Source organism: Haliotis rubra, unplaced genomic scaffold (genome assembly GCF_003918875.1).
Source record: "Haliotis rubra isolate DU_JTF1 unplaced genomic scaffold, ASM391887v1 Scf444, whole genome shotgun sequence".
Taxonomy (NCBI): domain Eukaryota; kingdom Metazoa; phylum Mollusca; class Gastropoda; order Lepetellida; family Haliotidae; genus Haliotis; species Haliotis rubra.
In genome coordinates this window covers 417,348-442,204 of record NW_025767129.1, presented here as the reverse complement: position 1 = coordinate 442,204, position 24,857 = coordinate 417,348, and the positions used below count along the sequence as shown (strand labels likewise).

Here is a 24,857-nt window from a genome sequence, read left to right as displayed (position 1 = left end):
GTTATATATTTAATGTTGTGTTATATATTAAATGCTGTATTATATATTTAATGCTATGTATATATTTAATGCTGTATTATATATTTAATGCTGTGTTGTATATTTAATGCTGTATTATATGTTTAATGTTGTGTTATATATTTAATGCTGTGTTATATATTTAATGCAATGTTATATATTTAATGCTGTATTATATATTTAATGCTGTGTATATATTTAATGCTGTATTATATATTTAATGCTGTGTTATATATGTAATGCTGTATTTTATGTATAATGCTGTTTTATATATTAAATGCTGTGTATATATTTAATGCTGTGTTATTTATTTAATGCTGTGTTATATATTTAATGCTGTATTATATATTTAATGCTGTTATTTTAACGCTGTGTTATATATTTAATGCTGTGTAAGATATTTAATGCTGTGTTACATATTTAATGCTGTCTTAGATATTTAATGCTGTATTATATATTTAATGCTGTGTTGTATATTTAATGCTGTGTTATATATGTAATGCTGTATTATATATTTAATGCTGTATTATATATTTAATGTTGTATTATATATTTAATGCTGTATTATATATTTAATGCAATGTTATATATGTAATCCTGTGTATATATTTAATGCTGTGTTAAATATTTAATGCTGTTATATATTTAATGCTGTGTTAAGAAAGTAAGAAAGTTTATGGATAACAACTTCTTTATTATATATGATGCGACGTTTCGGTATTATTTCTTATGCCGTTGTCAAGCAAGAGTGAAGTACTACAGCACAGAACAGACTTATATACATGAACAGGGATTGAGTAATAACAACATGTAGCACTGAATCAGGGGGATTAACAATAACAACAAGGCACGGTGGTAATAATGTAGTGACAATAGGAAGCCAATGGTGGTCGAGGTAAAAACAAAATATACATGCTGATGAGATTAATTAACAATGATAGCTGAGGTGCTCTAGTTTAGGATGTGTGTGTGTGTGTGTGTGTGTGTGTGTGTTTAGCCTAGTGGTTAAAGCATTGGCTCGTCACGCCGAAGACCCGGGTTCGATTCCCCATGGGCAATGTGTGAAGCCCATGTCTGGTGTCCCCCGCCGTGATATTGCTGGAATATTTCTAAAAGCGGCGTATAACTCAACTCAGTCAGACAAGCATGGGTTACTGAAGATCAATATTCTAACCCGGACCATCACTGATATCGCTGTTGAGAAAAATGTCAGCAAAAACAGTCATCTTTTATTGTTCTGTATCAGTCAACTATATCAACAGATTTATACACTTGACATGATTTCATATCTAATATATACACCACATATAGTTCATTAATATGCTGCAACCTTTCCCTGCGTATGTCAGTGAATAACAAAATAACGGGCGTCAGTGAGGTGAAAAAAGTTCCGTGGCAATAAACCGAATATGTCATATATCTAAAGCGACAAACTAAGCGTATGGCACTATTCAATAACTAATCACACACAGCCTGAGACTTGTAGAGTTTATGCATGATGATTGTCACTGGTCTTGTTTCTTACAGATCTCGGTACACGATCTATCTCTGTCTTCACATGGGACATTAAGTTCATTAACGACGCCATTGGAAGTAACCGTCAGTCGAAAACGTCGACCCTGAGATACCTAGCTTGATATGTTCCCGACTACGGCAAATATTTTAACGTCCGTAGAGGAAAAACACCGACATCGCTGTGATCAACCCTGCGCTACATTCAGCATAAATATGAAACAAGAGAGTTGATTCTGAGCTTGAGAAGCATCTTCGTATCAGTCCATTCGGTGCATCCATGTTCGACACACCCAGGGGCAGAGAGGGCTTGCAATAAAGGGCTTGTCAGAAAGCTTTAATCGTCGGTTCGAATATCATTCATGACTCATTATGTTTCAAGGTTTTACAACACCAGGGTTCATTAAAGTGGTAGGCTTCTGACAGGTCCTGTAGTAACTGGAAAACCGTTCACAGAGTCGATAAACCTCACTCACTCCGCTCCCCTCACTCACCCCACTCCCCTCACTCACACACTCACTCTGCTCCCCTCACTCACTCCGCTCCCCTCACTCAATCACTCACTCCGCCCGCTCCCCACTCACTCACCCCCCTCACTCTGCTCCCCTCACTCACTCCACTCCCCTCACTCACACACTCACTCTGCTCCCCTCACTCACCCACTCACTCCGCTCCGCTCCCCTCACTCACCCCACTCACTCACACACTCACTCTGCTCCCCTCACTCACTCCACTCCCCTCACTCACACACTCACTCTGCTCCCCTCACTCACCCACTCACTCCGCTCCGCTCCCCTCACTCACCCCACTCACTCACACACTCACTCTGCTCCCCTCACTTACTCGTTCACTCACTCACTCTCAAGACATGCCGTCTTCAGTCCTAGACAATGCTTTTGGACGTGGTGTGTGCTGGGACACTTGATGACGACAATGACTTCATCAACGTGGTGGGCATGGTCTTTACAGTCAGTCAGACTCTGCAACTCTGGGACGTCAGACTTCTCCATCGACACGTCCGACTGCGTCTTCTTCAGCAACAGTACCATCAGACCACACACGCACGACACGAAGAACATGGAACCTGTAACGTGTAATGCCAAACAAATCATTTGTTACATAACTTACATTTGAGCACTTTGAAACGGAAGTGTGTATTCATGTTATAATACTGTATTAAAGTTTTTGTTTTCTACTACAAGTGGGTAGAGCAGCGTTTAAAGTGTTCGGCGGGTCACGGATCACTGAGGTTAACCAGGGTGCGCTGGGTGTAAAACTTCCAACATTTGGAATGTATATACTATTCTAAAATAGAAACGCATATATGTTTTGGAGTTTTATGAAATCCATTATTCAATACCTAGTTCTACAAAGACCCAATATGTCATAAATCTCTTCATGGCAACGTTTTACACAATTCCATGCATCAAAACATGACCACCCAGAAAATGTTGTGTTTTATCAATGATTACATTTTGTGTGAAACAAATCGCCACAACGAAACCAAAATCATCGCTATGCCACGTCTTGATGCTGCGACACCAAACCTCGCTAATAATTGGTAGATTAGAGACTGAAGAGTCACACTCGTCTGCTGCCAAACGTCTGAATGTCAGTCAGAGCACAATATCTCGACCTGTAACACGATACAACCAAACGGGTACGTACCGGAAGACCTGGAGTCACTACAGCCGCTCAGGATCGATACATCCGGGTACTTCATTTACGTGATTGTACCGCTTCGGCTGAAGGGACAGCAGCCAGGGTCCCAGGTCTTCGAAGAATATCCGGACAAACCATACTGAATAGGTTGCGAGACGTCTGTCTGAGAGCAAGGAGACCTTACTTTGCCAACGACGTCATCATCTACTCCGACGTCTCCGGTGGTGCAACAGCGTGGTGGGCTGGAACTTACGAAACTTGAGGCGTGTTTGGTTGAGCGACGAATCCAGGTTTCTGCTGCAAAGACGGGGTGCAAGAAACAGAGTGTATAGACGTGTACCTCAAGTGGATTGATTCGGCGAAGAAAGTGTAATGATGTGGGAGGTGATATCCTATACCAATCGGACGGATCTTATCCACGTGCAGGGGAACTTGACGGCCGTTCGGTGCAGAGACGATATTCTGCAACCCCATCTCATTCCAGTCATTGACGTCCAATGTGAAATCTTTCAGCGGGACAATGCCGGGCCGCATACTGCACGTGTCACAATGGGTTTCCTGGCTAACAACAACGTTAATCTGCTGCCTTGGCCTTCTCGTTCGCCCGATCTTAATCCCATAGAACATCGTTGGGATGAACTGGATCGACGTCATCGTCAGCGTCAACGTCAACGTCAAACCCCCCGGGAGCTAGCTGTATTTCTGCAGGAGAAGTGGAGAAGGATCCCCCGGGCGACGATACAGCGCCTGATCCAGTCCATGACAAGGCGTGTCAGAACTGTTATTCGTGTGCGTGGCGGACAAAGCAGATCCTGACATTTCTCGAAAACGAGACTGTCATATACATATTGCTGTCTATGATTTCATGCACTGATTTTTCTGCATTATGGGTGTGAAATTTCATGTTCCGAAACAATTAGACACATGTAAATAATGCCACTACCACAACCGATTTCTGGCTTATGCGTTTCTGTTTTTGAATAGTATACATATCTGTACTCCAATATGAACTGTAATAATATTGTAAACCTAATAGCAGAACAGTCTATATTTTGGGGGGTGTTGCAGTAGCTAATTTTGGTTTGTATGCTGTTTCAAGCTGCCCGATTTGTTGCCGGCAGGTGGTCGTGTGAATTAATCACCACAACGTTATATACTCTTGCACATAATAAGGGGATACTCAGAAATAATTTAAAATATATCAAAATTAAATGAAACACGTGTTGTGTTGATTCAGCAGCAGCAGTATAAAATAGAGTGGCAGTATAAAATAGAGTGGCAGTATAAATTCATAGGCAGTGTAATATAATAACAGTGATTATAGCATTAAAGACGGAGAAAGGTAACATTCACCTCCCTGTAACACTGGTCAAGTTCTCCAAAATAGGCCTAGGCTGAGTATCCAGGGTAAGAATGATGTCCACACAATGCTGGTCTTTTTATAACTGAAGTTATAATGTGAGATGAGAGGCAAACATTATAAGACCGGTTTGCTGTCAGACGGTTATTGGCATTTTTTTTAGCTAAATGAATATCGTCATGCAGCGACTCATTTATGTGTTAAAGCAAGTCTGCGAGCTTGACCTCCAGACCTCGTCAACCGGCGCCCCGGACATTAGATTAACTGTCGAAACCACTGCAAGAGGAATGGGGAGAATTCCATAAGGTCGAATTGAAAGAAGTATTCAGTCCATGCCGACACGGTGCGGAGCAGTTTTGTGGGCTCATGGTGGCCACAACAGCTATTGAAGACAACGACCGAATGGGAACGGACGCCTTCACCTATTTATTTGCAAACGGCACAACAGAAGCGTGTCAGTATGTTGTCACGACCCTTCCTTGCACAACAGAAGGATGTCAGTATGATGTCACGACTCTTCCTTGCACAACAGAAGGGTGTCAGTATGTTGTTACGACTCTTCGTTGCACAACAGAAGGTTGTCAGTATGTTGACACGACCCTTACTTGCACAACAGAAGGGTGTCAGTATGTTGTCCCGACCCTTCCTTGCACAACAGAAGGGTGTCAGTATGTTGTAACGACCCTTTCTTGCACAACAGAAGGGTGTCAGTATGTTGTTACGACTCTTTCTTGCACAACAGAAGGTTGTCAGTATGTTGTCACGACCCTTACTTGCACAACAGAAGGGTGTCAGTATGTTGTCCCAACCCTTACTTGCACAACAGAAGGGTGTCAGTATGTTGTCCCGACCCTTCCTTGCACAACAGAAGGGTGTCAGTATGTTGTCACGACCCTTACCTGCACAACAGAAGGGTGTCAGTATGTTGTCCCGACCCTTACTTGCACAACAGAAGGGTGTCAGTATGTTTTCACGACCATTACTTGCACAACAGAAGGGTGTCAGTATGTTGTCCCAACCCTTACTTGCACAACAGAAGGGTGTCAGTATGTTGTCCCGACCCTTACTTGCACAACAGAAGGGTGTCAGTATGTTGTCACGACCCTTCCTTGCACAACAGAAGGATGTCAGTATGTTGTCACGACTCTTCCTTGCACAACAGAAGGGTGTGGGTATGTTGTCACGACCCTTACTTGCACAACAGAAGGGTGTCATGTGTTTTCAAGACCCTTACTTGCACAACAGAAAGGTGTCAGTATGTTGTCACGACCCTTCTTTGCACAACAGAAGGGTGTCAGTATGTTTTCACGACCCTTACTTGCACAACAGAAGGATGTCAGTATGTTGTCCCGACCCTTCTTTGCACAACAGAAGGGTGTGGGTATGTTTTCACGACCCTTACTTGCACAACAGAAGGGTGTCAGTATGTTGTCACGACCCTTCTTTGCACAACAGAAGGGCGTCAGTATGCTGTAACGACCCTTCCTTGCACAACAGAAGGGTGTCAGTATGTTGTCACGACTCTTCCTTGCACAACATAAGGGTTTCGGTATGTTGTTATGAGTGAGTCACAGTGATGCCACCCAACACCTGAACTGATTCACCAACAAATCTGTCGTGAGGTCTGAGATTGAAGTTTGCTTGATTTTCATGTCGACGTCGCCAGACACGAGCACGCCTACGACCACGCATATCACGGAACTGCAAAGCGAGTCGAGTCAGGTCTGAAATCATGCCACCTGACCAGTGAAAATCCCCCTGGTATCGACATTGTGTAGACCATTGACATATGTTAAGCAGCTGACTATTTGTAAAGGGAGAGTGATCCATGAAGGCACAACACGTTGTCTTCAAACATGGAGATTAGCTGAATTGGCATAATTTCTAGACGGAAGTTTACAGCAGTTTGAGTCGCCATGGATCATCGATCCTGCACCCATGTCCTTGACCTTTCACGACTCACTGCTTTGAATGAAGAGTATATTTCAAAAAAGGAAGATCTTGGACATTTAACTGATGTAATTTGAGTATTATCTGGACTCTTCAAGAACAGCTGTTGACTATCCATCAATGTATGGAACATTCCATCCGGTATTTAGCCCATAAGAGGGACCATGCTTCTAGAAGTAGTGTAGAAGTCATGTGACTATAACTTTCTAGCGCCTAACAGTTAGGCAGCTTGGGTTATCCGGGGTAATAATAATCAGATTCTGAAAAAGCGCCGCGAGTAATCACTTGGTGTTTGGAGACTGTGCGCTATAGAAGATGACTAACTATTATTTGTTACAGATTAAAGATCGAAATGCAGCAGAAAGGTATCGGGTGATCCTGGCACAGTCAGGCTGGTCAGGCTCATCATCAGCTCAGGGCCCTTACCCTCTCTACACGCAGCCCTGATAGCGAATGGGACTTCTCCCAGGAAACGCTGCCTAGTCGAACCAACCAAGAACTTTCCGGAGAATATGAAGGCTCCCCAACACTGCAGCCTTCTGCATTACCCAGAGTGTCAGAAGGGCTGTACTCCCGGTGCGCCAAGAGATCAGGAGGTACCAAACCAAGGGCACCGAGAACAATGGGGAGCTTGACGATAGTGTACCTGGGATGCAAGCGAGACATTTCAAAGGCGAGGTCCGCATACTTAGTATGCTTTTCCTGAATCTTGCCAATCACATTGGTGTCAAAAGGGACAGAAAATTCATTGATATATATAGATTCTTTGGCTTTATCAAAAAGGACAAGATCAGGTTTGTTGGCTGGAATTCTCTTGAGGCTGTATATGGGCCTATTCCACAGAAGTTTGAAAGCATCATTTCCATGACGCCCTGGACATGTTCAGGGTCATACCATGGATGGACCACGGAGTCAAAGCCACAGACATGGCGGAGACGGTAGTAAAAGCAACGAGCCATGCCATCATGTCGTTTAAGATATGCTGTTTGTCCCCAAAGAAGGGCATCCACTGACAGGGTGTTGGACAGTCTCTGTAAATTTATTAAATAGTCGACATTTCATACTGATATATTCTTTAAGAATCACATTTTGGCGATTACAAGTGGGAAGTGACTGGTCCTGAGCAGCAAAAAGGAAGCCCTCAGTTTCACATTTCAGACCAGCCGACTTCATCCAGGCGAAGGAGTCGGTGGGATTGCTATTCTGTTCCACACACTGCATGTACACACGATGCAATGGCTTCTCAGAAAGCTTCTCCACAAAAGACCGACTCTGGGCAGACTTGGTGGAGGACTTCACCTGGTTTACTCCAATCGCTGTACCATCCAGCAGTACATCGCCATCAGCAAAATTATTATTATTTTGTTTTACAGATTAAAGATAGTATGCAGCAGAGAGGGTTCGGGTGATCCTGGCACAGTCAGGCTGGTAAGGCTCATCATCAGCTCAGGGCCCTTGCCCCCTCTACACGCAGCCCAGACAGCGAATGGGACTTCTCTTATTATTTTGTTTTACAGATTAAAGATCATATACAGCAGAGAGGGTTCGGGTGATCCTGGCACAGTCAGGCTGGTCAGGCTCATCATCAGCTCAGGGCCCTTGCCCTCTCTACACGCAGTCCAGATAGCGAATGGGACTTCTCCCAGGAAACGCTGCCTAGTCGAACCCACCAAGAACTTTCCGGAGAATATGAAGGCTCCCCAACACTGCAGCCTTCTGCATTACCCAGAGTGTCAGAAGGGCTGTGCTCCCAGTGGAGAACCCGGGCACTCTCCTGATCTTATTTTTATTATTATTACTATTATTATTATTATTATTATTACTAGTAGTAGTAGTAGTAGTAGTAGTAGTAGTATCATCTCACCTCACATGAACACCAGGGGGCAGAAGATCATATATCTACCCTGGATATACAACGTGGACCTATAGACGCTGGAACACTACTGTAGCTCGGTGAATAATACTGACTACGATAGCTGCTATTACGACTGATGGTATATTTTCTACTGTGGTTGTGAGTATAAGTGAGTACTGGTTTATGCTGGTTTAGAAATACCACAGTAAAATCACGACATGCGACACATTGTACCCACCCGGGGAATCCATCCCGATTCTTCCGCACAAAGAGCGAACGCTTTAGCCATTATACTTATTCTTAGATTGTATACTGAATCTGCAGACAATGTCTGTCCCTTACACAAATATTTACTCTCCTAAAAACAGTCGAGAAGGTATTCGTTAATTAACAATATTATTTATCTTCCCTAATACATAAATGTCGTTTTCTGATTGGCTGAGCGCTCATCAATTATTTTCAATGTATCCCGCTTACAAGCAACATTTTCTATGTACCCCGCTGGGAGTGCTGAACTCATTTGGTACTTCGTAGTGGTAATTCTTTATCTCGAAAAACATTGAATCACGTATAATGTACGGAAATTACCAATGTTTTGCGAATGCAAATGATGGAAGGGAGATAACTCTAAAAACAAATTCTTGTAGTCTGGTACTCCATACTATGATCCGATACCTGTGCTTCAAACAGTTCAAAATTACCATTGAGGTTTTCGGTAAGATAAAAACGTTGTTCACTGGTCTCGAGGGGGGACATGGGCTGATGTACCGTCGATGTTTGTTTATGTTCCCTGAGCCCAAAGGAATGTACTTTCAGTATGACCTTGTATAAACGGTTTTGTGTCAATACAATATAATACGATTCGTATTCGCTGTAATCGTTTACATTTGTAAAACAATATATCACCACATGAGCTCATCATGATGTTGCTATGTGTGAACTTTCAGTTCAAAATCACCTGCAATGTATTACTATCTTGTGTGTATCAAGGGATGAGTATTTGTTGTAAATGTTAAAGAGTGCAAACCAGTAACCCCCGAGAGGTCAAACAGTGGGGACAGTGGGCACTGTACATGTGTAGAGGTTTGTGGAAACAAGGGCTAACTCCAGGAGAACAACATCACATCGTCTCAAATTAAACATCTTTACAACTATAAGCACTTACCAGCAAAGTAAAAAGCCTCTTGGTATTTGCCGTATGCTTCAACAATTACACCTGTCAAGGAAAACCACAGTGTGTTGTAATTTTACGCCGCATATTCTATTCGCATAAATAATCGAGTGTGGGCCACACGATCCAGTGACTAGCGCGTTGTACAGCATGAGCCGTCACTTGGCCGCATCACCCGGTCATTTCAGCTGCGCCTTATGACAACCAGTGGGGTGCACGGACCCTGCGAGATACTTTGACTGACCACACTATGCCAAAGACACTATGATGGTCATGGTATGAAGGTCAGTATGTAATTCATCCTCTAGTGACCAACATCCGTAATAATGCATAGATGAACGGTTGGCACAAAAACTGGTATCAACTATAGATCTGGGAGCACCCGGGGCATTGTTCATCAAGCGCTGTAACAGGCAATAGACAGACACCAGTCGGTGAAGTCGGGTTCGTAGTGGCCCCTAGCAACCTAGTAAGGGTCGGGGAAATGGATCCACAGCATCTCCATGTACCCCGACGGCAAGGATTAAAGGGCTGGATCGGTCAAAGTACATTCACAGTTGGTATTCTGCAGAGTACAGCGTAAACAATAAGTCTTAACAAACAAATCATATCGTCGTCACACAAACTGACTGGACCCGATGGAGATACAACTAGTGACATACTTCAAGCACTGCACAAGGATCCGCAAATCCACCCACAAGGATCCGACTCTGCACCCACATGGATCCGATCGATTCTACACCCACAATGATAGAACACTGCCTTGAGGTATCCGACACTGGACCCAGAAGGACCCGACACTTTACACACAGACATCCGACTCTGCACAAACAAGGAACCGAAACTGAACCAAAAGGATTGGACACTGCACCCACTGTGATCAGATTGATTCCACACAAGGATACGACACTGCACCCACAGGAATCCGACACTGGACACCATAGGATCTGACACTGTACCAAAACATATCCGACATTTGACCCAGAATGGTTTGACACTTTACCCAAAAGCCTCAGATACTGCACCCACCTGACTGACACTGGACTCACACGGAGTATCCCACACTTTGGTAAACTGCTGAGTTCCAAAACAGCCACGATGTCTTCTACTCGCGGGGATTACAGTATGGCACCCAACAATCTTATCTCAATCACATGCATGGATAGTCAAGATTTCAATCAGTGGATTGTTTGATTCAGTCTTGGTTGTTTGAATGTAGCGTTTACCAATAAACAAACGAACAAACACACAAATACGAACACAAAACGTGAAGTACTTACTTGCTATTGGAGGTCCTACGAGAGTTCCTACTCCTGAGGTAAACATAGCAATTCCGTATCCAGAGGCGAGATTCCTCACCCCCACGATATGCAGAATGATTGGGTTAAGTAGCACCCAGCCCACTGAAGCATACAGGCCGAACATAAAGGCATACGCTACCTTCCCAACCATTGTCTTCGTCATTGGCCAAATGAAAAAGTCTATCGTTGCTATGACACCATATGTTCCTGAGAATAGAACAGAAGGTCCTATATTTGGGTCGTTGGCAGCGAATCCCCCGAGGAGTCTTGCAAGGCCTCCACCTATTCCTACCATGGAGAAGAGGAAGGCAGCTTCTTGAGGAGAAGAACCTTGTTTGATGAAGATGTCGGGGAGGAAGACGTAGGAGATGAAGTTGCCAATGCTGAAGGAGAACGTTGCCAACAGCAGCAGGAGAAATGCTGGGTTGAACATCTCACCTACCCGGTCACATTGTCCACACAAAGAAGTAAGGATTTGTTGACAGACAGACTTCCCTGATTTAGCACTGACCGCTAACTCCGTCTCGAGTTCCGACGGTCTCAAGAGTGCCCCGAACAAGACAGCGTGGAACGCTATTGCTCCAAAGAAGAGGAAGCATCCTTTAAGTCCGTAGTTGTCCAGCAGATACTGAGTCAGTGGAGGGAGGAAGAAGGTGCCCATCCCAACGCCCGCCATTCCCACGCCAGTCACTAAGCTCACCTGTAACAACACGTAGATAGACAGACGTTTCCGTACCGTGAATACAGAGTACAAGATACAACATGCATTATGCGAGCCTCTGGAGTAAAGCAGATATACAGAGTACAAGATACAACATGCATTATGCGAGCCTCTGGAGTAAAGCAGATATACAGAGTACAAGATACAACATGCATTATGCAAGCCTCTGGAGTAAAGCAAATATACAGAGTACAAGATACAACATGCATTATGCGAGCCCCTGGAGTAAAGCAGATATACAGAGTACAAGATACAACATGCATTATGCAAGCCTCCGGAGTAAAGCAGATATACAGAGTACAAGATACAACATGCATTATGCGAGCCCCTGGAGTAAAGCAGATATACAGAGTACAAGATACAACATGCATTATGCGAGCGTCTGGAGTAAAGCAGATATTCAGTTTCCCAGCCCCTTGGTGTGATTCCAACAAACCAACCTTATGATCCAAGGTTGGACCTTTGCCCACGTGACCACAAAGGGTAATCCAGTCAACAAACTGTTAAAGGATTTTTAAAAAGGTCACTTCACATTGTTTATTTTCGCTCTTAATGAACCCCTTGGTATATTTAATATTCACATTTAATATTTAATATTACAGTTAAAAACGGTAATATTTCATTATACAGCTTGTATTAGGAATCTAAAACGCACCCTTCCCCTCGAAAGCATTTCGCGATTACGCAAGATAATGCGGTAGATGGTCACGTGGTCGCGCGACGTCATACCGGAGAGTCGCCACATCAACACACGGAAAATACAGTGGTACCGAGCCTGTTCTCTTACTGAGGTCTGCTTCTAGTTTAGCAAATAAATCAATCCACGAAGTCAAACCTGGATTTGGGTGGCATACTAGATACAGATAATATCACATACATACAACGATTTCAATTTGAAAGTATTTCTAGCGGCAAGACAGACAGGAATATTGACGACGATTCCACCACTCGACAACATACAGCCGTGGGGTGATCCCGATCCAGACCATGTTTTGAATAGACCTAGATCTACTGCAGACTGGTATGCAAGTCACTTGCTTATCACATGTTCGTGGAAAACTGATTAGATGCTGAATTAATTTGTCCGCGGTCACGGTAAAATTTGCAGTCAGGATAACGGCAATGTCCGATCAATGTGTTGAGCCTGTCTTCTGGTATACATCGGTATGGGAAAGTAAACACTGAAATAGTTACGTTCGAGGTTCATGATTTTATGAAGGTTATTAAGTAACTTTCAACTTCATTTCATAAAATGCGTCTACTGCTAAATTTATCCGTAAAGGTTTAAGTATGGTGATAATCTTTTCTATGAAATACGTACCGTTACGGATGTCGATAAGTTAGATCTCACTATTGTATTGTAGAGAAGTACCCTAAATTCGTTAGTGTAAGTTTTTGGAGAAGTAGGTGTATCGTCTCTGGTATGGTGCATCAAACATTAGTTTTATTACATTTTCAATTTCCATACACTTGTAAAGCATCGGTTATATGTCGTGATACTTAGTCATATAAATCTGCAAAATATACATAAAATGTAAAATGATAAAGACCAGTAACCTCCTTAACAGCTGATGATAGATATAATAAATATAGATGCAAAAAATAATTCTCAGCTTTCAGCTGGTGAAAAAGAGATTTTTCATTGTGTTCTAGTAGTAATGTATAAAGTGTGATCAGTCCCAAAGAAAGACCAGCAATCAAATCAAGAAACCAGCACACAAAAATTAATGCAGAAAACGTATTTGCATACATACTGTTTATGACAAAATAACGAATACAGTGTGTACACCAACATCATGAAGGCAAGGGCAAGGCCTAAGAAAATAAGATTGCTCTCCTATAACATCACGTGACACAGTGGTAACTGCAGTTTGGAAACATTTACCATCTGAACAAGTCCCAGGATTCAAACAGACGAATACGACCTTAAAGATCACATATACCCTAGGGGGTACAAATACATAAATCACTAACTGGCATCGTTATAAATGAAACCCCGTCATTAAAACTACTCATTTCGACCTTTAATTGACTTAAATCGACCTTTTTGACAACAGTGCACAATTCTCACCCGCGAACGACATTTCAACCAATCAAAGCGGCGCGTCTCTGTGACGTCATATGAGGAATAGCTTTGAGGGCCGATGCAGAATTCATCTACAGTTTAGGGGGTAAATTATCTTGTTTACAGGCTTGTATAAACCTGAAATCGTGACAATTGTTGTGGAAAATGAAAGCTATATGTTCTCACAATCTACTGTCATTTAATTTTGTCTCCTGCTATGCCTAGTTTCCGAGTTACAACTTGTTTTCATAGACGATTCTGTCAAAATCGATTGGTGTCGTTAGGCCCTGTTTGTATAATGACTGATCCAAATTTATACCATTTCTGTGTTTTTTTACATCGATATTTAATCATGTCATGTAAAAATCGGCCCATAAGTTTTCACATGCAGTACAGCAATTAATACTCTCTTGTTCTAAACCGTGTTAGGTGGTATAAACCTACACATGTTATTTGTAATCATTCACTTGATGGTCAGTAAATGAATTTATAACAGGTATAATTAGTGGTAACACACTTAGATTACCCGACAAAGGTTCCCATTTGGCATTTCTTGTGTCTGGAGTAAATATTCAACATTAAAAACATCGATCAAAGGATTAACCGATAACACGCTGATTGATTAATTACTTTGATCTTACACAGCGGAATTGTCAAAAGGTAGTGTTTATGTATGTAGATTTACTAATCTATACTGAATACACTCTGTCGTGTCGGTGTCTGCGTAAAAACAACGTCCTTCTTTCAAAGGATTAACTGGCATTACATAATTTATTGCCCATTATTGGCTAACTAAATTACTGTTTTTAAAGAAAGGCGGACATTATGCAATTAGTTGCCAGGTGTGCTATCTTGGGTGACCAATGAGACTATACACCAATACCTGAAAAGATTTATCACTTTTTCGTATATTAAACTGTTAAAAGACACATCATTTGGAACAGTTTTGTGGATATTGATGGATACATTCCTCGAACAAGGTAATGGCCTGATATTGTTCCTATAACTTTAATCTGTTTTAATTTTAATATTTGCATTTTGTTTGTATTCATTTGTCGTAGCATTCAACAGAATCATTGTTTTCGCAACATACACTAGGGTGTGTGTGCGAATTATGATTCACATTGGCAAACTATAAAATGTCTAGATATTACAGTTCTGTTATAAATTCACTATAAGTATCAGCAGATCGTCTGCTTTTTATTTAGTTTCAAAATGAATACAAGTATGATAATAAACTAATTAGGATTATAAGACCAAATATAAAGACGCACATTGACTAGTATCTACATACTGGTGAGTGGACATTAACCGTGTGAATGTAGCAAGAAATTTATCGCGCAGTATTGTGACTTCGACCCCTACCTCGCTTCCGTGGAAGAACTCGTTATGTTATAAGTTGTGTCATGCAAAATCCGTTTGGTTATGATTCCAATACATATTTAACTACGAGTAGAAAGTAGTTTTTGATTTTCTAACCTTGATGAAAACAAACTATAATCTCATTAATTCTAACAGACTTTACGATTTTCAAAAATGGCGGCGCCCTGTCGGGAACATCCGCCAGTCTGAGGATAAATGCTATTTAGGTTTGTTTTCACCGAGTTACAAAATCACAACTACTTTCTACTGGTAGTAAAATATCTATTTTATTGATGGCCAATAGGATTTTGCATGACATAGCGTATAACATAACAATTTCTCTCCTGGCAGCGAGGTGGGTGTCAATATAATACTACTTACAATATTATTGTTACTTCGACCACAACCTCACTTCCGAGGAAGAAATCGTTATGTTACAAGTTGTGTCATGGAAAATCTTTATGGTCATCAATCATATACATATTTTACTTCCGTGAAGCGATCTGAACACAAGCAAGATATCGTTTCAGGCTTCCACAACGCTCGCTTCGCACTCACAAACATAACCCATTTAGCACGAACTGCGGGGTCCTGTGGAAATCTGTGCATGGTGACACCATCGCCCGACCCCTAGGAGCAATTGACGACAAAGCAACGATTCGGCATGTCGTTGTTGATGTCGAGAAATCATCAAAATGATGAGCGTGCTACACACTTTCTATACAACTAACTGAAAATCGTTCCTCATATGACGTCACTGCAGTGCTCTGGCGACAGAGTTACGTAACCTGTCTGTGGTTTCGTTGGCGGGCGAGAGGGAAGCAGGCGACTTTTTGGCCACTTTTAATCGCTCGGTATTAATTAACCACAAGTTTTTAAAGAATAAATTTGGTGTTCCGCATAAGACTAACCACAAATCTTTCATATGTAATGGTTGAAAGAGTAACAAAAAACAAAGTTTATTGGTTCTTTAAGATATCAGGCATAACTGGTTTCAGTTCACACCCTAGACACATATACATGATTTCATTTCATATCTTGATGTAGGACGGAAACATGTTTCTTCTCTCGAGAATGGCGCTGAGTAGGAATTCCACATACTCTGTGAATAAATTTTACATTGAATTAGAGACATTTTGTCACACAATTTCAGTATATTTTGTTTTGGCAACCATAAAAAATATGTTTCTTTGAAATCTGCACTTAAAAAGTAAGTACTTTTGTCTTAACAAATGCTAAGAGGGAAAATAGATATGAGGATTAAAAACCAGTGTCTTTGCAAACAAGACTTAGTGTTGACTCATTGTTTAGGGAAAAACATGCAGTAATAGGAACAGTGTGGGTTTTTTTCACCTGAAGTGCACCAGTTCAACAAAAAATTATTGATTGTCTGAATTATACTTACCACGTGTTGGTTTCTTGTTCACTGGCTTGGCCTCTTGGTTTAGGCCTAGGGGTAGCTGATTGCCCACTTGGGTTCTCCAGTCTTGGTCACTTCTAGGGAATTTAGGCTGTTGTCATTTATGTGAAATGCTGCCATGTACATGCTAAAAAAAATAGCATTAATGTAGCATTTTTACATTTGCCAAAAAACAAAACCCACAAGGAATACATTATATGAATGAAAATACTTCCCTGATTTCCCATATTTGAAAGTGGGTTAAAAGTTACTTATATATACAGCTGCCATGATGTTTTTACAAGGGGTCCATAAATACCTAAGTTTTATGCCAGTGCAGAGCAGTCATTTTCAAGTCATTTATTGTTCATTGCCTTAAAGAGAGAAAGAGTGAGAGTCAACATTTTAATCATGCCCTAACACACACACACACGCACACACGCACGCACGCACGCACACACACACATACACACACAAAAAAAAAATTCACATTTTAACATGTTAGGGGACCAGTCCCTGGTAGATAATTATCTGATAGGACTCATTTATAATTATGTTTTAATAATTATGTGCTCACTCTCACCACCGCACCCATATGTTGCAAAATCTGATTTGTCCATGACCACCCCTATCCCAATCCCTCCAAACACACTCACACCACAACACACCTGTCTCGGGAAATAGATGACTTGGCCCTACTGAGTAACAGTAACAGTGGCTGTGAAACATATATCTCTGATCGAAAATAGGACATGAGCGCAAATTATGACGTACTTTTCATCAGCTATTGCTTGATATAGCTAGCTACTGAAGTGTTTATGTTGCTCCAAAACAACCACATCTTAAAACTCACCTGCAACCAACGTCGCGTCCGGAATGCAACTCTCTCGGTCTCAGTCTCACGTTGACATTTCGGCTTCTGTGTTTGTTTGAAATTTCGAAAGGAATGACCGATATATAGCATCCTTATACAGTTTTGCCTATTCGTATCCATATTTCGCCAGAGGTTATGTCTCTTTCACAGGACTAACGAACACAGATGACCGTGCGTGGAGGGGTTCACAAAATCTGCACGACGACAGTAAACAATCTATGCCCTTCCTCTTGTCAAATAGAATTTCTCAGGAAATGTACATCCGTGTTGTTTACGCAGTTGGATAATCATCACAACTCGAAGTGCAGTTGTCAGTTTCCAATACATAATCACAACAACGCTTCATTCAAAATATGGCGCTTCGTGTCACTTTCAACTCGATGGCGTATACACTACTGAAATGTCAACACACTTGGCGGACTCTCTGGTATGACGTCACACCCACGGACGGCAGACCGCTAAAACTAAACATATGCATACGAGTGGGCGGGGCTAAAGTGGTTTTAGTATCGTGCATATTTATCATTTATACGAATATTTTTCGTAAATGGATGGTGCAGATATATTCATGTTTGAATGATATTTTGTAATAAAAATGCATAGTCTTTAACCTTTTTAAAAATCATTTTATGTATGTTATATGATGGCTCCACGTTCTAACTATTTTTAAATCATTTCTGGCAAATAATACGAAGTTATCTATACCTATGATATAAATGTTTAAGAGCGTTTCTTCTGAGAAGAGTTGTTCTGATATCCTTGGTAAACAATGGGCTTCTTCCGAACCTCGGTAGGCTTACTGGCACAAAAAAAATGGGCACAGTGATGGGATGAAGAACCGTCTGTGGTAGGGACGTCCTGGTGTTCCTCAACCCTCTCAGTAACATTACGTTTTGAACATCAGTCATCTGAAGAATGACTTTATAGAATACAAACAATATTTCCTTGCGTGTTTTCATCGCACATGGTAAACTAAGTTTACTAATCGTCCAGATGTCCTTTAACATGATGTTCAAGAGATCAGCGCCATGTTTTCAAACGTCAGTACACTATGAGCTAGTGTCACTGAGTGGGTTATTAAATGGCTGTTACAATGCTGCTGCTACAGAAGGCCACGTGGTCACCTGTCACCGGGGCTCAGGTGGACCAGGCATCTAAGGCACTGTATCAGAAGGCCACGTGGTCACCTGTCACCGGGGCTCAAGTGGACCAGGCATCTAAGGTGAGGAAAAATTGGGTTTAACGTCGTGCCTCGAGAATATATCGTTCCTATGACGACGTGCATGCGTTCATGTGTATGTGCGGCTGCTTGTACTAGCCCAGACTTAGGCTGGTTTTATAGTGCTAGCCCACTGAGATACCATGTCGCAGTGAAGCATGAATACCCCACTCAGATACATTATACTGACTCCGAGCCGACCAGTCCTTGTTGTACCCATTAATTCCGAGCGCCATATTTTAACGTCTTTGGTATGACGCGGTCGAGGATCGAACCCGCGACCTTCCGCTCTCCGGGCGGACGCAGGCATCTAAGGCGCTGTAACGGAAGGTCACGTGGTCACCTGTCACCGGGGCTCAGGTGGACCAGGCATCTAAGGCACTGTATCAGAAGGTTACATGGTCACCTGACACCGGGACTCAGGTGGACCAGGCACCAAGGCGCTGTATCAGAAGGTTACATGGTCACCTGACACCGGGACTCATGTGGACCAGGCACCAAGGCGCTGTCTCAGAAGGTTACATGGTCACCTGACACCGGGACTCAGGTGGACCAGGCACCAAGGCGCTGTATCAGAAGGTTACATGGTCACCTGACACCGGGCCAGGCACCAAGGCGCTGTATCAGAAGGTTACATGGTCACCTGACACCGGGACTCAGGTGGACCAGGCACCAAGGCGCTGTATCAGAAGGTTACATGGTCACCTGACACCGGGACTCATGTGGACCAGGCACCAAAGCGCTGTATCAGAAGGTTACATGGTCACCTGACACCGAGATTCAGGAGGACCAGGCACCAAGGCGCTGTATCAGAAGGTTACATGGTCACCTGACACCGAGATTCAGGAGGACCAGGCACCAAGGCGCTGTATCAGAAGGTTACATGGTCACCTGACACCGAGATTCAGGAGGACCAGGCACCAAAGCGCTGTATCAGAATGTTACGTGGTCACCTGACACCGGGACTCAGGTGGACCAGGCACCAAGGCGCTGTATCAGAAGGTTTCATGGTCACCTGACACCGAGATTCAGGAGGACCAGGCACCAAGGCGCTGTATCAGAATGTTACGTGGTCACCTGACACCGGGACTCAGGTGGACCAGGCACCAAGGCGCTGTATCAGAATGTTATAACGTGGTCACCTGACACCGGGACTCAGGTGGACCAGGCACCAAGGCACTGTAACAGAAGGTTACATGGCCGCCTGTCAACGGGACTCAGGTTGACCAGGCATGTAAGGCACTGTATCAGAAGGCCACGTGGTCACCTGAAACCAAGGCGTCCCAATTCACTGGATACCTTTGGTTCTGGTTTCGAATCCAGGTTAATCTACAATTATGTTTATGGATTTTTGCAACACCAAGCAAAACTGTATCACTGTACCTTTCCTCCCACAAGCCGTGATATAAGGAAAACATTGTTCAAACCAGGACGTGACCTATCATACTCACTCACCTGATCTCGGAAGTAGAAGCCCAGTATGACGACAGAGCCGGTGTAGACCAAGCCCTCCCCAAAACCTGGAACACAGACAATGGGTCACCCCGTTACCGTCTGTCACCCGTGGAGAGTCGGGGTATATGTCCCCAGTTGGTTGGTTGGTTGTTTAACGCCGCACTCAGCAATATTCCAGCTATATGGCGGCGGTCTCTAAATAATCGCTCTGTACCAGACAATCCAGTGATCAACAGCATGAGCATCGATCTACGCAATTGGGACACGATGACATGTGTCAACCAAGTCAGCGAGCCTGACCACCTGAAGACCAACTCGGATCTTCACGGGTCTACGTTCCAGCTACACGTAATTAGCGGCTGAATAACTGAGGCATGGCTTGTCTGATTGCAAGACACCGTAACGCAGTTGCGTGGATCAAGCCCCATGATCACAAATTGAAAACACAGAGTTCACGAAATTCTTTCCGAGAGCCGCGATGCAGTCCTATACAGTCAAGAGTCTCGGCTAATGAAATTCATGACCGAAGCCCAACAAATACATGTGATCACTCTGGTGGCTAGCAAAATGTGTCATTGCAGCATCCAGTTTATTCGAGCTAATCAGTATCATTTAGTTCGTGATCGAGAGAAGTAACTTCCAGGTTCCAAGACGGCAAGTGACCCTCGCTGTATCGCGCGTAAATACTCTGTAGTCTGGATCTAACTTCTAAGTTCTTCAGTCCGGAGATCAACGGCTATCCGTCCACCTACATGACCACCGAACGTTCCCGATAGTGGCATTTGTTCATGAAAATTGGTTCTTTTTCAAGGTTAAAAACACCCCACCCAAACTGCATATTTATTTTCGTCTTCCTTTTTGATAGTGGCAACAGCAAAGCTCTAAGCATTCCTTGTGTTATAAATAATATATATTTACATCGAGGAATGCTATATGTATAGAATATACAATGATGACCTTAATTTTGCAAGTGTAAGCGATTTTTAAAAAACTGGGTTTATCGAAATTGGTTATTCATAATTTATGGCTAGGAGGGGGGTTGATGACGTTTATGGAGTAACGTACAATGTGAATAACCCCCATTAAGATATATGTACAAAATACCCCTCTTCATTTCATGCACAAAATCAATGACACCCCCAGTACATGTAAACCTACAAAATCGATGACCCCCACTGCCTCCCCAAATCAAAATGAATAACCCGTACATAAATTATTTTCCAGATTGTATTTATCTAATAAATACATACTAAATTTTAAAACTTGATTAATTCAAATCAGTTGAGTATTGTTCTCCTGTGATCTAGTGAGACCAGACCTCCATTAATGTTTTAAAAGACAGCCAATGTTTGTTTATATAAGAAACAGATGTCTTGTCAAGCCATTCGATGTTTATGTCATTGTTTTATTCAGAGGCCACGGCACTGGGATAGACCTTGGATACAGATGAAGATCTCTTGAGAATATTTCTTCCGCCTCTTCATTTGATGACTGAAAGTATAAGGGTCCCCTGCCACTTTGTCCAAGTTCTGATTTGTAATTTAAGAAATTGATCAAGGTCATCTAAACCAGAATGATCTTTTGTTCATTTTGTTGCTGTCATAATCAAAGTTTTTACTGATAAAAAAAATGGATTGTAGACCATCAGATGCAGAGACTATTTTGCTGTTCACGCTCCTGCCCTAAATGTTATATTTGTGGGGTACAAGTATGTAAATGATTCACATCATTGTGTTGGGCTTGTTAGCAGGGTCTGTTGTCTCATGGTTATTAATTTGAAAATCAACTAGTTTTTTATGTTTTTTCGAACCATTTGTGATAGATTTGATAATTGTTTTGAAATATGCAGAGTATATTAACAAACTGTATTCAGAAACACTTTTCTTGAGCCCACATCAAGCTGTCCAGAGGACCGTCCAACAAACACAGAGATAGAGAGTGCATGTACATGAGTTCCTATTTCATGGATACAGCCCAAAGTGAATTCAACTTGAAGAATGTATTGCTTGCCATGTGAGAGCGTTGTTAGATTTGTACACACATTTCCGGCGAGAGGTGTCGAAGAATAAAACAGACTTTGATCCAACGTTGGCCCGACGGTCACAATAAACTTGGGCCAACGTCAGAAGGCTGTTTGGGAAGATTGACTGGTCCAGATTATTTATAGAACACAGTCATTTAGCTGGAATTTTGCTGTGAAGCGTTAAAAATTCAAAATATATTACATGCTGTTGATACCATTACTTAACCAGTTTGGGTTTGGTTTGTTCCCAAATGCCGGATTGAACAATGTTCCAGTTTTATGACGCCAGCTGATGACAGAGTCTGTTCTGTGGTTCAGACATAGATATAAATAATCCAACAATCGTCATTGTGCCCAACAGGGTAACATGATGTAAATAGTCCAACAATCGTCTTTGTGCTCAACAGGGTAACATGATGTAAATAGTCCAACAATCGTCATTGTGCTCAACAGGGTAACATGATGTAAATAATCCAACAATCCTCATTGTGCTCAATAGGGTAACATGATGTAAATAATCCAACAATCGCCATTGTGCTCAATAGGGTAACATGATGTAAATAATCCAACAATCGTCATGTCAACAAAAGTCCATCTCATGACATTATGAGGTCACCTTGTCGTCACCTTGTCGTCAGCGAAATGTAATAATAATCATACATGGATGAGGTGTTTCCACTTCTACACCAACGGGGGCCGTGAAATTAATGATCGTTTCAGAAACGTATAGATGTTGACTTTCATCCCCCATGGACTGAAAGTGACCAGATTAAAACTAATATCTCTATATTTATGTGTACTTATCTTAGTATAATCAGTCTCTTTATGTTTGAAGCCCTCAGTCAAACTGTCACATAAACCGACACAATGTTTCCGTCAATGTATTAGATGAGTAAAATAATTATTTTTATGTAAATTGCAGACTGTAAATGAATCTTCTGTAACCATTAACATTTCCAGGGGTTTTGGAGATCCAATCACATGTCACCGCATTACTTAATGATCGTAAAGTAAAATGACAGCTGCCTAACTAGCTGTTTATGTTTTTTGTTTATAAGGTTGCCAATTGACTTTTTTCAGATATATCCATGTTCAGATTAATGAAGGCTGACGGGAGTCAACCTCTTTGGTCATGTGGACAAGGCGTCCGACTCCGGATCAGAAGGTCCGTGGTTCAATTCCCAGCATGGGACTCGGAAATTTTAGGGCAGCAATATTACCGCTCAGTCATTTGTTATTATCTTTTCACATTTTGATAAAGATCTATATCTAAATTAAAGACAACCACTACCACGCGCTCAGCTATCATCATTGTCCTTACCCACAAGAATAGCGTAGGTCAGGAAGAGCCATCTCATGTCAGTGACAAAAACACTACAGGCAAACCCCACCAGCTGCAAGACGCCACCCAGCATGACACAAGTTCGACAGCTGAACATGTTGATCACCAAACTGGCGATAGGACCTGGAACAGAGTGAAAATAAATGATATATCATGGAAATATTAAATGTGCAGGTTTGGTTTCAGCATCATATTCAGCCATACTGCAGCTGATGAGACAATCTTGTAAATCACCGAGTTATTACAGCAAACTAGTGGTTGATAGTATGAGCGTCGTTCTGTGAAGCTGGTGTACTCGACGGAAGCCATGTCACGCATGTTGTGTCAGTTGTTGATTTACTAGTTGAAACTAAAAGTTAACCGGGTATCAGTCCATAAGAGAACAAAGAAAAAAGTAATATGATATAATTGATAACTGTATTCTAAAATTAACTAAGTTTACAAATTACTGCAAATCACTTTTAAGGTACATTACAGCGTCAGTACAAATTCATGATGTTTAGAACAAGTGTGATCCAACACTCTCATTGCTGGTGTGGTTTCAAACAACAACTGGACAAACAAACCTGTGAGAGCGAACATGCTGGCGAAGAGCGACCCCAGCCACGCCGTGACGGTCACATCCTCGTGGTAGTAGTCCAGCATGGCGACGTGGACGACACCGGCACAGTAGGACACTGTAGAACCAATCAGTAGGGCGAAGAATGACGCCATCATCACCACCCACTTCCACCACGGCGGACTGTATGTAGTGGTTTCCATGGCAACCCAATAATGACCTGGTCAGTAGTCTGAAATAATGTAAAATATAGAAACGACATAGGGAAGTAAACGGTTGTCTTTTTTTGTTAGTTAACATATATTCCAGTGACGTGACAAAATGGTCATCTGTAAGGGAGCAACGTTTCCAGCCACGTGATGAGCTGAACACGTGACTCAGAAACAGCAACACGTGACTCGGTAATAGTAAAAGGCATATGACCCATACATCGCCACCACAGTCATCATAGAGTTAACAATTATATAGTGTTGATAACACCAGGTGTTCGAGAAACGGTAAACTCCTCCCTCCCACAGTTGACACCAACACAGACACGTGCTATGACAGGTTATCTGAACAAAGTATCTACATCCGACATTTTGTTTGTCATCTGTGCCGCAAGTTGTGAAATGCCCTCTGCACGTTTACTCTGCACGTTTACCATAGAGCATTCTGACCACCATGTAACATGTAACTGACCACCATGTAACATGTAACTGACCACCATGTAACATGTAACTGACCACCATGTAACATGTAACTGACCACCATGTAACATAAACACTGCAGTGGCCTGCAGCAGACAACCTGCGAGTACGTCGTACGTCGTGATGTTTGGGATCTGTATAGTACGAGCTTCATTGTACGTCAGAAGGTTGGACTTGCTGAAAGTCATCCTTTTCTATATGAAGATAGTACTTTTGTTACTACTACCCGTGAAAGTCCGGGTTAGAATATTGATCTTCAGTAACCCATGCTTGTCGTAAGAAGCGACAAACGTGATCGGGTGGTCAGGCTCGCTGACTTG

The 24,857-nt window shown here is 42.2% G+C and overlaps 1 protein-coding gene across 1 annotated transcript in view; it reads right to left on the bottom strand.

Annotated features, from left to right (window-relative positions):
- LOC124289607 (monocarboxylate transporter 12-like) overlaps window positions 1-24,857 on the bottom strand; it is a 64,683-nt gene that overhangs the window by 25,143 nt on the left and 14,683 nt on the right. The window contains exons 2-3 of the mRNA XM_046726200.1: window positions 23,856-24,080; window positions 23,269-23,412 (exon numbers count right to left, since the gene is read on the bottom strand). Of these exons, the coding sequence (XP_046582156.1) occupies window positions 23,269-23,412; window positions 23,856-24,051 (340 nt within the window). The 5' untranslated portion in view covers window positions 24,052-24,080. The remainder of the gene's footprint in view (window positions 1-23,268; window positions 23,413-23,855; window positions 24,081-24,857) is intronic.